Source organism: Athene cunicularia, assembly GCF_003259725.1.
Source record: "Athene cunicularia isolate RWA chromosome 2 unlocalized genomic scaffold, athCun1 chr2_part1, whole genome shotgun sequence".
NCBI lineage: Eukaryota > Metazoa > Chordata > Aves > Strigiformes > Strigidae > Athene > Athene cunicularia.
In genome coordinates, this window is record NW_020799095.1 from 36569826 (window position 1) to 36584495 (window position 14670).

Below are 14670 nucleotides of genomic sequence, written 5' to 3' on the forward strand. Positions count from 1 at the left end.
GCCCCCCGAGGGTCTTGCGGCGGCCGCCCGGAGAGGTGAGTCCCGGCAGGTCGTGGAGAGAGTAGTGGGCAGCAGGAGGAGCGGGAACGGAGTAGGAAGGGAGGCGGGGGTTGGGGGAGAAGAAACGAAGAAACGAAGCGAAGGGGTGGCTCGGAGATGTCCCACGGCCCCCCGGGGGGCACACACAGTTCCTTCGGGGTGCCCTTCCCGTCTCCGGCCGCTTTGCACCTGCTCGGTGCTCCCCCCGCCGTCGTCTGTCGAGGGGCTCTCTGCCGACATCCCGAGCCCCTCCGCAGGGTCCGGGTCCCCTGGGGAGCTCGCCTGGAGCAGGAGCCCCAGGGAAGTTGGTGGGAGCCGCTCACCTTTATTTCGCTGGTCGCGGAGCCCAGGACGTGGGCACCGGCTGCGACTCGGTGCCGGCTCCCGTCGACACCGACCAGGATGTGGCATCAGGGTCTGAAACACCCAACTGCCGCCCCTCTTGGTGTTTAATATTATTCCGCTATTTACACACCAGTCAAATAGAGCTTTCGGGTTATTTCCTTTTTGATGGTTGTTTTAAAGAATGTACTGTGGCGAAGGAGACAAAAAAAAACAAACCAGCGCTATTCTGTCAGAAGGAGATCTGTGCTGTTATGTCATTTCATAATTGCCTCAGAATTACAAATTATGGCCTTAGTCTGCCACTGGATCTATGCCAAAGGACTCTTGCATCTATTAAGGATTTGTTGGTTGGGTTTTTTTTCCCCTTTCTTTTTTCTCAAGAGTTGAGAATAATGGCTTTTTTGTGGCATGGACCCTACATGTTAAGTTACTCCAGCCCATGTCTTTAAGTGAAAATACGATATAACTGTTCTGAGTAGTCAGTCTGATCCACACAGTCAAGACATTAAATCTTGGCTAGTGACAATGAGAATTGTGTCCTGCCAAGAAGTATTCAGCTACACTTCTTTGCATGAGCTGAAGCATTTTCTCTTTGTTATTTTAGAAGTTTCAATTCTGCCCAGAAACGCTGTTGCTGTTTGTGGGTAACAGACACATGGAAAATAGCAACCTTCCAGCTTCAAACTAAAGAATATCAGATTAATGACAGAGGAGGGCTCTGCAGTTCAGAGATGCAGCCACTGCGAGAGCCTCAATTTGTGCTAGTGCTGTTTGTAATCACAGGGTCTAGATCTGCCCTATCCTACTATGCTCTTGCAGTTCTACCACTCACCATGGTACTACTTGGAGGAAAAAAGTGTGGTCCTGCCGGCTGTTCCCTTTGTCAAGGATGCTGAGGGCAGCAGGAGTCTGGAGGAGGTCAAGGCAGGTTGCTGCTGCAGGGTTGAGAAGCAGAGCAGGGCTATCCCCCTCAAAGAAGGATGTTCTCATAAGCTGTGCCACCAGGGAATGTTATAGCCCCAACTAAAACACCAATTTAGTCTGTTGTCTCTAAGGCTGGGCCCTCTTCTTCGTCCTCTCTTCCTATGGTGATCAGGATTTCACCTGCATATATTCACCAGCTCTTGGAAACGATGGATCTGTTAGACTCTGCTGGGCTGTGTGTATCAAGTGGCATATTACAGTAGTATATTGTTCTTTAGATGCATAATTTCACTGGCCTCTTATGACCTAAAAAGCACACAGAAAATAAACAAGGGCATATTGTTTGGTGAGAAGGATGCAGAAAATTCTTCTGCCTTAGCCGTTAGTTAGAGAAAGATTACTTTTAAGTGTTTCTCCTGATTGTCGGAGAAATGACATGGCACATGTGAGCTTGGTTTTTGCCAAGCAGGCTTTATTTGGAAGGTGAGGCATTTCTGAACTTCTCGGTCACCTTGGAACTAGTTACAAGCGCATAGCAAAGTCCTGCCCAAATCTTCTCTTCTAATTAATTTGGCCAGAGGCCATCCTAATTAACCTTGAGGGAGTTCAGGGGTGGGAGAGCTTGGTATGAAACAATTGTTCTCTTGTAATTTGCTGTTCACAATGTGTTGACCAAGCCACGAGCTGCATCTCTAAAATCCTCTGGGTCTCTTGCTGAAGCCATTACACCGGTTTATTTGTTTTTTAACAGATGTTGTTTTCCACTTCTTGAGTGGAAAGGGTTATCTCACTTTCTGCAACCTTGTTATTGTGCTTTGTTTCGAGAGCCAGTGGACTCAGGCTTGCTGGGGAAGCTTACTCACCAATTCCAGCTATGAAGGAAGGGGTTGGTCAGCCTTTCAGCAGTCATGATGCGATCATGTTAACTGATGGCATCTTTTCACATCTACCTAGAGATAACCATCAGTTCTTCTGGTATTGGCAGAGCCTGCAGAGAACAAAAATTAGCAGCAGCCTCTTTGTCACCCAAGTGTATTACAGTTAGGATATTAATAGAATTTGTAAGCCATAACTTGGACCATCTCAAATGGTGGGGCAAGGGAAGGGGGTTTGAAATCTGAGCTAGTAAAAAAAAAAAATTTAAAAAAAGTTAAAGGCAGAGTTCTTCTTTTTGAAATGCCAAGGGTGCCATTCAAGTCACCAAGCATGTGAAATTTTAGGAGGATCCCTCTTCCCCAATCATGATGATGGCTGCTCATCTTGTTGGTCCGGGGGGCTCATCCATGCTCAGGAGCTGGGCCATCTCTCACAGCCTGGGTTTACCTCACCGGCAGGCAGCCCTGCCCAGCACGCAGTGCCTCAGCAGCACAGTGGCACTTGTGTTTAGGCTTCTTGAGTGTCTGTCTTATTTTTGTCTACGCTAATGCACACAAATGCTACTTTGGCGTTTAGTTTCTGGTAGAGCAAGGGGTCAGGGGGAAATCCTGCTGAGACTACAAGGCAGGACACACAGATGCAAGAAAGAAAGATCAAAGACATCTATAATACAGGAAGAAGCAGAGGGTCAATCCAGAAGAGAGGGCATTTGATTATACATACAAGGGTAATATAAAAGGGATAACAACACAGGAGAGGATGGTAATGTCTGAAAATGAGTAAACAAACAGATGTATAAGACTATGCTGAGAATTTACTTACTCCAGCAGACACAATCCTTATCTCTTTGAAAGAGGAGAAGACCACACCAACCTTGGAACTCCTCTGCTCCCAGCCACATTTGTGAGCAGGAGAGTGTTTGTTTACGGATCTTTCCTCCGTGAGTCCTGGCCTGATGGGCCGGCCTGTCCTGCTGTGATTAGTAGGATGCTAATGTGTGTAATCCTTTTGATCACAGAGCCCAGGCTTTATAAGTCATGTCACTGTCACCTCAAAGAAGTTCAACTATGTGATAGATCCCTTATTAAAAATTTGCATTTTGAGAGATATAATACAGTTATTTTTGAGATCCTTTCTTTTTTGGTTTGTACAGATGGAGAGCTTTTCTGCTAAAAAAAAAAAAAGCAAGCAGTAATAATGATCCATGTAGTCCTAGCATGGGAGTAGCTTATTAGCACTTTGCCCATAGGTGGTTTAACATCTTGATTTCAAGATGGGAGCAACAAGTCTGGTTCCATGTGTTTTGTTCCACCAGAGTGGATTGCTCCGTACAAAAGTGTCGTAAACAGCATGGAAACATTTGTCCGAGTCCTCTTCTGCAGTTCCTTTTTAGGAGGGAAAGAGTTGGCTAATTACGTTTTGTTTAATAAATGTACTATTTTGTTCTCCTGTTGTGACAAACAAAAGCTGTCATTTGAGGAACTACACCATATGCTGCCAATTGGTCTAAGGACTGGTTATATCTGGAGGACAGAGTAGGAGTGAGTGCTCTTTAACAATTGCTCCTTCTCTAAAAAAATTCTGGACCAATTTCAGTGGAGTAATGTGCTGCTCTGTCATCAGTGGAAGCAGGCCGTTGACATTTTCAAAACCAGCTAATAGGCACAGCAGTATCTTTGCATGCTTGGGCGTTTCCTCTCTCCCTTTTATGTGTTTACTTCTGTTTGGATGCTTATGAGTTTCAGCAAATCAGTGCTGAGTTGGGGCTAGATTGGTCCATGGGAAATTTAAGAATCAACCTTATTGGCAGATTTAAAAATCAACCTTATTTTGGATACAAACTCTCATTCATGCACTGTCAGACACGTATTTCAGAACTGTGTGAACCCAGTACTCAAATATCCACTTTACTTTAAAAAAGTCTATCTCTCTACCAATTTTTTCTTGGCAAATCTGAGGGGGTGAACTTTGAAATATGACCTGAAACCTCCTAACAAATGGGGCTGGCAACCCCTGGAGAGCAGCTGTCACTCGTTAAGGTCTCCCCCAGGAGATGCTCTGTGCTCTCTCTCATGCCACAGTGGGTTTGCTGATGCATTTGCACTGGTGACATGTAAGACAGGAATAACTACCTTCTGAGAGTTAAATAAACTCTTTAAGACTCGCTCCTCTTCTCCACTTCCTAATTTTATTGGAGACACGTTGTATCTTTAATTTATTCTCTGGCACAGTTCCTTGGTGATTTCAGTGAGGATGTTTTGCTCAAAGAATGAAAAGAGGATGTGAGCTGTAATTTTCTCTGTCCGTGAATCTCTGTGTTAGAGAAAAAATGTGAAATCTCCTGCCTACAGGTAATGAGGTTTAAGCACAAAAATTCACAGATTTCTTTTTAATTTCTATTGAGATGAATGGGAGAGATTGGCCTGGGAAGACATGCAGTGCCAACATAAAGTTGGCTTATCTTCCAGCAATGACCGTGGCATGTCATCTTCCCATGTATTCAGCAGAGATGATTATGCATTTAGCACTAACGGCTTTGAAGCCCTCAGTATGGTGTTGGCTGTAATGGGAACTTTCTTGAAGCTTTGCCTGGCTCACAGGCAAATGATCTGATGAGAGTCTTTTGGTCAGGACTCCGTTCTTGTGCCTCCACTCTACTTGTCTACTGCCTCTTCTCTGCTCAGGGTCCTTCAACATATAGTGTGTCTCTTGTGTCTCAGTCTCTCCGTACCTCCCATCCCTGGAAGAGAGGCAAAGTTTCTGTTCCTACTAAGTGGTGCTTGCCACCTTGCCGGGCCTGCCTGCCCTCTGCACCCCCTCACTCTTGCCCGCAATGCAGAGGATGTCAGGAAAAGGGTGTGCAAGCTAGGTCATTGGTGGCATTTTGTGATAAAGTGGTCGTTCTACTTTGGACAGGTGTAGCAGGGGGAAAGCCACATTGTAATTCAGGTGAGGTGGTTATTTACAAGACTGGGAATCTTGTACAGAAGAGTTTTGATTTTCTTGGAAATGTGTGGGGCATGCCAACAAAACAATACCTTTTCCGGGGGGATGGAGAGGCGGATCATCAAAATGTTTAGTTTCCATCCCCAATCTCTTGGTTCTGAGGCAGAATCTGCTTCATCTGCACCATTCCTGATAGATCTTCATTCAGCCTATTCTTGAAAACCTGTACTTATGGAGATTCACAGCGTTCCAGCGTAACCGGTGGTTAACTATCATCATGGCTAGACAGTTCCTCCTAATATCTAACCTGAATCTCCCTCACTGCGTGCTAAGCCAGTCCATTCAGTTTTTCACATCCGCAGGGAGCAGGACATGATTATCACTGCCTTTTAGCAGTGTGACGTATTTAAAACTTGTTATTATCTCTTGTTCTCTCACCTTCATTCCTCCTCCCTTTTCCTTCAGCTAAACAAGCCCACTTCTTGTACCCTCTTCTCCAGGGGTCACACTTCCTAAACTTTTTATAGTTCTTGTGAGCAAGTGACAGGGAGCAGCATCTTGCTTGAGGTAGGGCCCAAAACTGGATATAGGGCTGAGAGGAGTAAAGAGCTTGACATGTGATGCTCGTCTTAGTATATCTCCAGGCATATTCACCTGTGTGTACCAAGCCCTGCACTACTCCTGATGTCTTCTCTCTTTGCAGCTCTAGCCCCAGAGACTATTTTGCCATACCGCTTCAGTTTTGCATTGCATCCTTCTTCTTCAACATGGTGTTTTACACCTGCCTGTTATTGAATCTCAGTCATTCGTTTCAGACTGGGTCTCTAATTTATTAAGATTTTATTCTAATTGTAATCCCTGAAAATGCTTGCAGCACTCCCTACAGATTTGTAATTGTAATCTTTATTCTAATTTACAAGTCATTAATGGAAATAACCGAATAGAGCAAGACCCCAGGCATAGCCCTTGTGTGTCTTTTCAGGTTGACATTGAATTTACTAACTATTCCTTGAGTTCAGATCCGAAACACTTGTATACCCAGCTAGAGTAAATTATACCTCAGTTGTATTCACTTGGTTTGCATATAAGACTATCACTTGCACCCATTCCATCGAAACCTTTCCTCGTTCCAGTGTGCAACTTCTACTGTTTTTTCCTCCATAGTCTCTATGCTCCCAACTCCGTCAAAGAAGAAAAGTAAATTGATTAGATTTAATTTGTTCCTGACAAGTCTGTGTGTTCTGTTTTCTCATGGCTTTATCATGTGGGAGTGGATGCAGCTGCAGTGCAGGGTGGGAAGCAGGGAGCTGGAAAGGCCACTGCTCCTCCTGGATTGCATGCTTGCTCCCTTCCACGCTGTGATAAATCAACACCTGTTATAAGTATTTACAAGTGGGTTGAATAATAATTTGTCTGAGTTGATATCAAAACCAGGCTGTTTGGTCTATAATACCTCAGATCTGTCTCCTTCTCACTTTTGTTTGAAGTTAGATAATATGTTTGCCCTTCACCCATCCTTTGGGAATTTCTAGGAGGTATTTACCCATGGCTTGGAGGCTGCCCTGGCTAGTTCCCTACTCCTTCCTTACTCCTAGCCTCCACTTAATTAAGCCCTGCCAAGGTTTACATTAGTATTCTCTAATCTCTCTTTTCCTGTCTTCTAGACTGTCTTTGAGTTAAATTCTAATATTTGATCATAGTGAACATTACTGCTGAAGGCTCTTCAAGCACATGGTTTTAACTTTTTCAATAGAGTGTGTGTCTGCAAGCCACTGAATGTGGGAGTGGTTTTTTCCACAGTGGAGGGCAGGGGCATGGCATGACCGGGTGGCTGCATGCACAGCAGCACAGCAGCCTGCCATTTACAGTCCCATTTGACTTTATTGTCCCAAAAAAGACTAAATGATCAAGGTAAAAGCCTCATTTAATGTGTTTATTTTGTTAAGCTGCCTCATATGCACACATGCAAAAGCAGAGTGAGAAAACAGAGGCAATTACAATGGCCAAAGACTTAGATATTCTCCTGGGATGTAGCTCAGGGTTATATTTAGACTGAGTGAGTAGTTCCATCTAGTATTAAAACTTCTACTACAAGAACCTGTTTTCCATTGCTGTAGTCTGTCAGGCTTTTATCACTTGATCTGAGACTTTCAGGTTGTGTCTCTCTCAGGCTAAATTTATTTTAATATCGTCAGCTAAACCAATTCAACCATTTCCAAGAAAAATTAGGAGGGAGGAGGGAGGACAGAAGGAATGTTGTTTTGCCCACATTAAAAAGTGGAAAGAAAATAAATCCTCCAGATATTTGATTGAGAGCTGTGGTGCCATCATGCGCAGGAACAGGATCTAGGGTGACAAGGCTTGGAGACATCTGCGCATGTTCTCAGCAGACTTGTCTCTGTTTCTAGCTGCTCTGTTTTCCAAAGATTTTTCCCTCCCATCCATCAGCACCCCCCAGCCTCTGGTTCCAAGCAGCCCTCTCGTGACCCAGCGCTGTGCAGGGACAGCGCTTGTGCCCTAACCACTCTGATGGATGTGTGAGCAGAGCCTGCCCACCTAGCTCCAGCGTGGTGCCCCTGCCCAGGGCTGCGGCAGTGGAGCTAGATTGACCCTGTAATAGATGAGTCCTGCTTTTTCCAGGCACAAGTGAGATGGGGTCTCAGCCCTGGGAGAAGAGAGGGGGCACAGAGGTACTTCTGCTGGAAATGCAGATGGGAGAGAAGCTGGTCATCAGGGTGGGAAGGAGGAAATTGGGGTGATGGATACTAACTGAGGACAGGTCAGGAGAAGCTGTAAGAGGTACAGGAGGGCAAGGCAGGCTGGCTAGCACAGTGGTGGGCTGTGTGGGAAGAGGACTGGTGGGACCAGGAGATGGAAAGGCACAGAAGGGACGCTGGGGGGTGGCAAGAAGGACAGGTCAGTGTGGGAAGTGGGAAATGAAGGCACTGGAGTGCACAGTGGTGAGTAGTTAACAGAGGTGGGAGGGATATAGGCCTGCCTGGACAAAAGTGTTGGTGCTGGATGAGATGGGCAGAGGGATAGAGGAGAGCGCAGTAGACAAATTACTGCAACCAATTTTTTGGCTCATCCACTCTTCATTATGTGGACAGCTGATTTGCCACACTTGGGTTGATGTACATAGTCACTAGGTTCTTGCAGCAGTTCCTTTGTACCTAGCTCACTTTTAAGAATAAGTGTTTTAAAAAAATCATGTTATAGTCAACTTCAGACTGGGCACCTAGAATGGAGAGGGTTGTTTTCACGTTAGTCTGTCTGCATAAATACTTCTGTCTGGCACACGTCTGATATAAAATGGGAATAATGTCACCCAGACATGAGTGAAGATAAGCCAGTTTAATATATGACCCATCTAGATAATAGGCTTTGTAATTCAGATGCCTGTTAGTAACTCTGTCTTCAGAACAGTGTTTGGATAGCTGCTGTAGATAAAGCCCAGGAAGACTAGCATCACCTAGCCTGCCCATCAACTGAGGCAGGAGTCCTGTAGAATACAGTAGCCTGAAGTCATGTAATTACAGACTGCAGCAACTTGTGCATCCATGCAGGGTGCCTTGATTTTGGCAATTCATGATATTTGTATGCTTCATTTTGCAATATGGATCATGTTCCTTTGATGTTTTATTTTCTATAAAGTTGTACAGAATCACAAAAATGTTATAAATAGTTCTGCAGAGGTGGGCAGGGTGAATCACGCACAAGGACTTCAGGGTTTGTATTCAAACAGTTAAAGGGTTGCCACCTTCCATTTTATTTCAAGTAGCAGAGGGTGGGTGAGATGTAACAGAGGGCAGCCAGGGCTAAATTCTCTGTCACTTCTGGTCTCCCACCCAATACGTGGGTGCTGTGCCAGGACGCTCTCTGGAACTAGAGCTGAAGGAAGGAACACGCCAATGGGCTGCTCGAAACCATGCAGGGAGGATTCAGTGGCATGCAAGCTGTGTCAGAGCATGGAGGTATGAGTTGCTTCTGCCACTGCTGCAAGTGTTGACATTCATCATCACTGGTACTGGTCACAGTATGGGGGGTGATGGTACCCCACCCCAAAATAATAAGGCTTGGAAACCCCTGCCACTGAAAAAAACTGCAGATAAAGGCAGACCATCAGCAGAAACCAGGGTGTTTCCCCCACCAAGATGGGCTCCAGAAGCAGCTCAGAGGAAACTCTAGGACCAGATTTCTTAAGGGTGTCTTTCAGCAGTGCTTTGGGCTTTTCTCAGATCCAATGATGAGATCGCTGCTCTTGGACAGAGAATCCCGAGACGAGATGCTGTGATGATGTTTCCGTCTGGTGGTCCCATTGTGTCCTGCTCACCGAGGCTGTGGATCCCCATTGTGTCTGTGTACACGGGGGCTGATGCCAATTTCCGCCATTCAGCCTGCGCTGGTTTCTTTCCATCTGAAGAGTGCTGCTGAGAAATTTCCAGAGACAAGTTTGGCCTCTGTTTCCAGTGTAATGCAGAGTTATACCGGCTGACGGGGACAAGTCGGAAACGCTGGCAAGATAGCAGGCATCCTCAGGAAGCAAACCCTATCAGAAAGCACTGATGTCATTGGCAAACAAAACAAATGAATGCTGGAAAAACAAACTGTTTTCCAGTGTTGTTGATCTTCCCTCAAATTAGAAGCTCTGCACTGCCTTTACTCTTTGGCCCAGTCTGACAGATTATTTACAAGACAGCGTTGCAGCAATGGTTTTGTTAGTTCTGCCAATCTAATTCCTTTGATTTTATTTTTTAGATTTATTTATCTAAGGGAGGGTGGGAAGAGCATCCCAGCGTTGCAGCCAGGTTTGGACAGCTGGCCAGTGTCTCTGTGGACGTTGGGTGCTGATATGGTTGGTGTTGTGCAGGGGCGTGTGTCCTGACAGCATCCCACCCACCACCACTGCTACAGGCTCCTGGGAGCTTGTGGCATGGGCATGGAGCATTTCTCCATGTGGTCGGTCTGGGGAGAGCTTGTTGGGGGATTTGGTGCTGAGGGCACTGCAGCAGGCAGCGGGTTCAGGCTTCTGGACCTTGTTTGTTCCCAGTGTGAAGCTGTGATGGGCACAGTGATAGCATCCTGCTCTCAACTGGGCCTTCCCTGCCACCTGTAGCACTGGGAGGTTTTCCCTTCCAGATGTGATTAGGTTTGCAGAGCAAGAGGAGACAGTCACACCAGACCCTCGCAGTGCATTTCCACCCCATTGCTCCTCACCACTGGTGCCACAAGGAGGATCAGAGTAAACCCCATGGGCTGGAGGTTTCTTGCCCACTCCCCTTTGTGTCTCTGATGGCACCTTGGCTGCAGCAGGCAGCAGAGAGGGGGTTAAGCTGTGCTCCAAGCCAGCCTGACAATAATAGCAGGAAAAGCACATTTCTTCCTTGCACCTGCAAGCACTCCGATGGGCTTTCTGCTGTTTATGGTAGTCGCATTGGATCTTTCTCTTGTTAGAACCTGAACAGCTCTAGCAGCCAGCTGTTCCCCTTGCTCTGCTCGTACCTGGCTCCTTGCACAGTCTGGCGTGGTGGGTGGATGGAAAATCAGCCTTTTAGGTCAGCATTCAAAAATAACCCATGAAGCCTTCCCTTCCTTCCAAGAGGGAAGGGTCCCACTCCTCCCTGCTTTCTGCCTGCTTGTAGTTACTGCTGGCTCACTTACTCAGAGCACTTACTGGGAATTTGGAGTCCTGTTCTAGCAAGGGATACTCCTAAAATATCTTCAGCACAGAGCTTTATTTCTCTGTTTTTAAAGGGTGTGTAGTGTTACATGTGTGAAAAGGGAAGAGATTCATTAAGCTCTAGAGACAAACTGGTTTCAGCGCTCAGCAGGCTCTCAGGCTGAAAAGCCACTTCTGCAGTGTTCCAGGTTACCAGTTAAATTGTGGTTCTGCATTAAAATTGTGCATGTTTTTCCACATTGTGGGCTGTCTTTGGGCGAGTGCCATGACTGCTGTGGGCAGTGCAGGGCAGAGGCGGCTGGAGGGTCCCTGAATGCCCGGGAGCTGCACGTCAGGCTGGCCCAGAGTGGCTGGCTGGACCGGCTCTGCAGTCTGCAGAGCATCCAGGAGACAGGGCGGGAGCAGAAAATGGATAGGCAAAAAGTGGCCCTAATAGATGGAGTGCTGCACCACAGAAACTGGTTTATATTCTAAGGCAACCCATCAGCTTCTGTGTATACGCAGCCTGAGAGATTTAATACTGATAAACACACAGCAGCCATCTCAGTAGTTGCTCCATCTCAAGTAAATTATTGAAATAGGAATGAACAGAGTTGTCCCATTCTTCTTGACCAAGAAGAGCATTAGAGACCAGTATATAAAATACACTTGCTTGTCACAATCTCTGCAGAAACAATCAATCTCCTTTTGAGTAGCTGCCAGTGCTGGGCTCCTGTCCCTCAGGTAGACCTGCTGCTACTGGGGGCACACAGTACTCACCAGGCATGTTAAGTGAGCTCTGGTTGCAGAGAAAATAATCTTGAGTGGTTTATGTTTTACGTACTGTTTCTGTGTGTTTCCATTCTTTTTTATCCACCTTTGTTTTTATTTCTTTCTTCTGGTAACACAGTTCAAGCAAGGAGGAATGTAACAGAAAGGGTCCATTTTCATGCACAACCTACAGAATAGATCATTACCTTCCATGTGTTTTAAAACTCTGGAAGAATGGGTATTCTGTAATTGCCATAATAAGCTGCAAGAGTGGTATAAACAATAGAGATTGTGTCCAGCCAACTAACTCAGTTTACTGGATCTTTGCTCTAGTCAGTGCAGAACTGAGGGTTGTCACTGGGAAGAAAAATCTTGACTGCCCCATGTCTTGGAAATCACTGAGACAACAATAGACGTGGTCATCTCAGGTTGTTTCCAGTTACTTTACGCAGTAGAAATATCGTGTAAAAATAGACTGTACTTGAAGTCTAAGGTTTTGTATTATTCTAGTTGAGAACTACTGATTTTGAGCAGGCCAGTGCAGGCTGAAAAGAAGGTAATCTGTAAAAAAGACTTTAGCTGGGGTATTGCATGATATGACCTGGGTTTTTCATGTGGTTTCATAACTCATTTTTGTTCTCATGAATATTTTGTTCTTGTTCATGTGAACATTTTTTCTTAATTGGAATATGCAGAGCTGTAGGGAGAGGCATATTGCCCTGTAATCCGCCTCCTCCTCCTGCAGCAACTTAAAATGTAATACAGAGCACACCTCTCCATGACTGGAGAAAAATTTCTTTTTAAGGAAATGCTTGAATCAAATTGTGGGCTTACCTCCAGTGCAAAGATTTTTTTTGAGATCACTTAGTGAAATCTGAAAGCTGCAATCACCAGTAAATTCTTCAGTGGAGCGGACTGAGTCAGCAGCAGTGTGGCATCTGCTGCTTGGCTGAGTGCGTGGAGGTGTATTGTCTGGGGAAGGTCAGCACAAGACTCAGCAGCATCTGTACACACTTTGCTTCATCTATTTTATTATAAGGGTGCAAGACTGAGGCCAGCAGATAAGACTTTTAGCTTCAGCAGCCTACCAACTGGCTGAAGATACCTTTCCTTGTTTAAAGCGGCCTTCTCTTTGTTTTTGGTTTTGTTTTTCAGTGATGGGTCCTGCTGGAAGGAGCTTTCTGAGGGCACAGCTGTGAGTGAAACCAGCACAACATGTTCAGTGTTGAGGACCTCCTGATTTCTCATGGATACAAATTGTCAAAAAATCCCACTGTTTCATATGAGAACAGGTATGATGGATACCGGCATGAAATCACGGGGAACAGATCGGCTCAGAGAACGTTGAATGGGTTTGAGGCAGAATCGAGAGCTGGGGCTTACAGCAAGAAACCTCTGGTGAAAACCAACTCAAGCAGCACTGAAAGCAGCCATGGGAGCCAAGGGAGGCAAGCAGGTCCTGGTTACCACCATGACCTTCAGGGTTTGTCCACTTTTCATACTTCAGAAGGGGGGTAAGTTTCAGCATCATGCCATGGCTTTGCTTTCTCTTCCTTTTGGTCCTGACAGATAACTAAGCATGACCCTAACCCTTGATGCTATCTTCCTGTGATCTTTTTCTCCTCCCATACTAGTGACCACTTCCATGCTCTGCAAGTCCACACAAAGCAGTGGCACATCCATTCACCTTCTTCTAGAGCAAGGCCTTTGAGAATACTGGGGTGATGGGAAGTGGCCAAGTGTGGGAAAATTTCATTTACTGATTGTGGTCTGTATCAGAAAGTCCCTCCTGATGGGCTTAGAAATGCTCAGTCCAAGTGCAGTAAAAAAAAGGTGCAAAAGCTCTTCCTTTTCTTAAGTTTAAAAGAAATGGAACCCAGCTTCTTCTGCCACATACACACCCTGGTTTTTGCTGTTGATTCAGCCATGTGCAGCTCTTGGTGGATGTTCCTACATGTACTGAGGACTTAACTGTTTTTTTAAGGCCGCTTCCATGGAGTAAACATGAGAAGGTGCCTGTGAGTTTCTTTTTAAAACAGCTCCAAGCCAGTGGAAGCTCTTGTCGTCACTCCATAAAACGTGCTTGTACAACCGTGGCTCGCTTAACACGGAGTACGTGCGTGCTGGGACTGGGGCAGGCTGGGCAGGAAGAGCTGTGTGTACACACCGCCGCTCGGCCATTGTTCTGCGGCTATTTGAGTGCTCCAGATGAACAAAGGAAAGGGGCTAGAGCAGGACTGGAAGCCAGCCCAAGTGTGACGAGGGTTTATGAGGAAAAGCCCCTTCCTCCTGCCGAGTGGGCTTGAAACTGAAAGCAGGGCAAAACACTGTCGCCTTGGGAGCTTGTCCTCTTATGAAGACCTTCTGTAACACACGGCAAAGGCATGTGTCCCCAGGCTGCCAGGCTTGGCTGCTCTTTCCCTTCATATCTCTTCCCCTTGCAAACCTGTTTGCCTGGAGCAGGAATGGCTCCCAGCTGCCAGCTAGTATAATGGGCAGGAAGAGATGTAAGCCCTGTAAAGCAGTCATAGGGCAGCACGTCCCAGCCACAGTGAAGGTCCCCAGGTGGAATGATCCCTTCTGGAGAAGGAAGGAGAGGACACAGGTTTAAAGGTAATAAGGAGGATCTGTCATGGTGTGTTTTGGGTGATGTAAACTGGACAGCAATAAAGTGAGGAAAGATGCTGAGAAAGTATGAAAGACAAAAAGGATTTGAAGCAGGGGAAGAGAATGTGCAGATATGCCAAGGAAGGTGTCCCTTGGCCTTGGAGCTGAGTTTGTAGTGTGGAGAAAAACTGGTGTGAAGAAGATATGGCTGTGCAAGGTTGGAAGCCCTGTAAGGCAAAGCCTGCATGGGTCCATGGTGATGTGTAAGATCACTGCCTCCCTGCCTCCTGCTCCTCCAGGTGCATCCACAGGGTCTCGCACATCTGCCCCACATCTCTGATGTGGCAGAGGTATGTGTAACCGATGGTGTTGACTAAATACAAAATAATGCTCTCTGACAGTTTAAATGTCCTCTTCTAACATGTCAAAATGCAAGGGATGGAACCTGTCAGTTTATAGCATAGTTAAATATTATACCCTGGGTTTAAAAAGTGGCTTTTCCA

General features: G+C 46.0%; 1 protein-coding gene across 5 annotated transcripts in view; it reads left to right on the forward strand.

Annotated features, from left to right (window-relative positions):
• JCAD (junctional cadherin 5 associated) overlaps positions 1-14670 on the forward strand; it is a 62701-nt gene that overhangs the window by 33415 nt on the left and 14616 nt on the right. For 2 of the 5 annotated variants that reach the window (XM_026842451.1, XM_026842448.1), the window contains exons 1-2: positions 1-35; positions 12716-13074. In XM_026842451.1, coding sequence (XP_026698252.1) covers positions 12776-13074 — 299 coding nt within the window. In that variant the 5' untranslated portion in view covers positions 1-35; positions 12716-12775. Of the gene's footprint in view, positions 46-12715; positions 13075-14670 lie in introns of all 5 variants that reach the window. The other 3 variants (XM_026842452.1, XM_026842449.1, XM_026842450.1) reach the window with 3 other exon arrangements.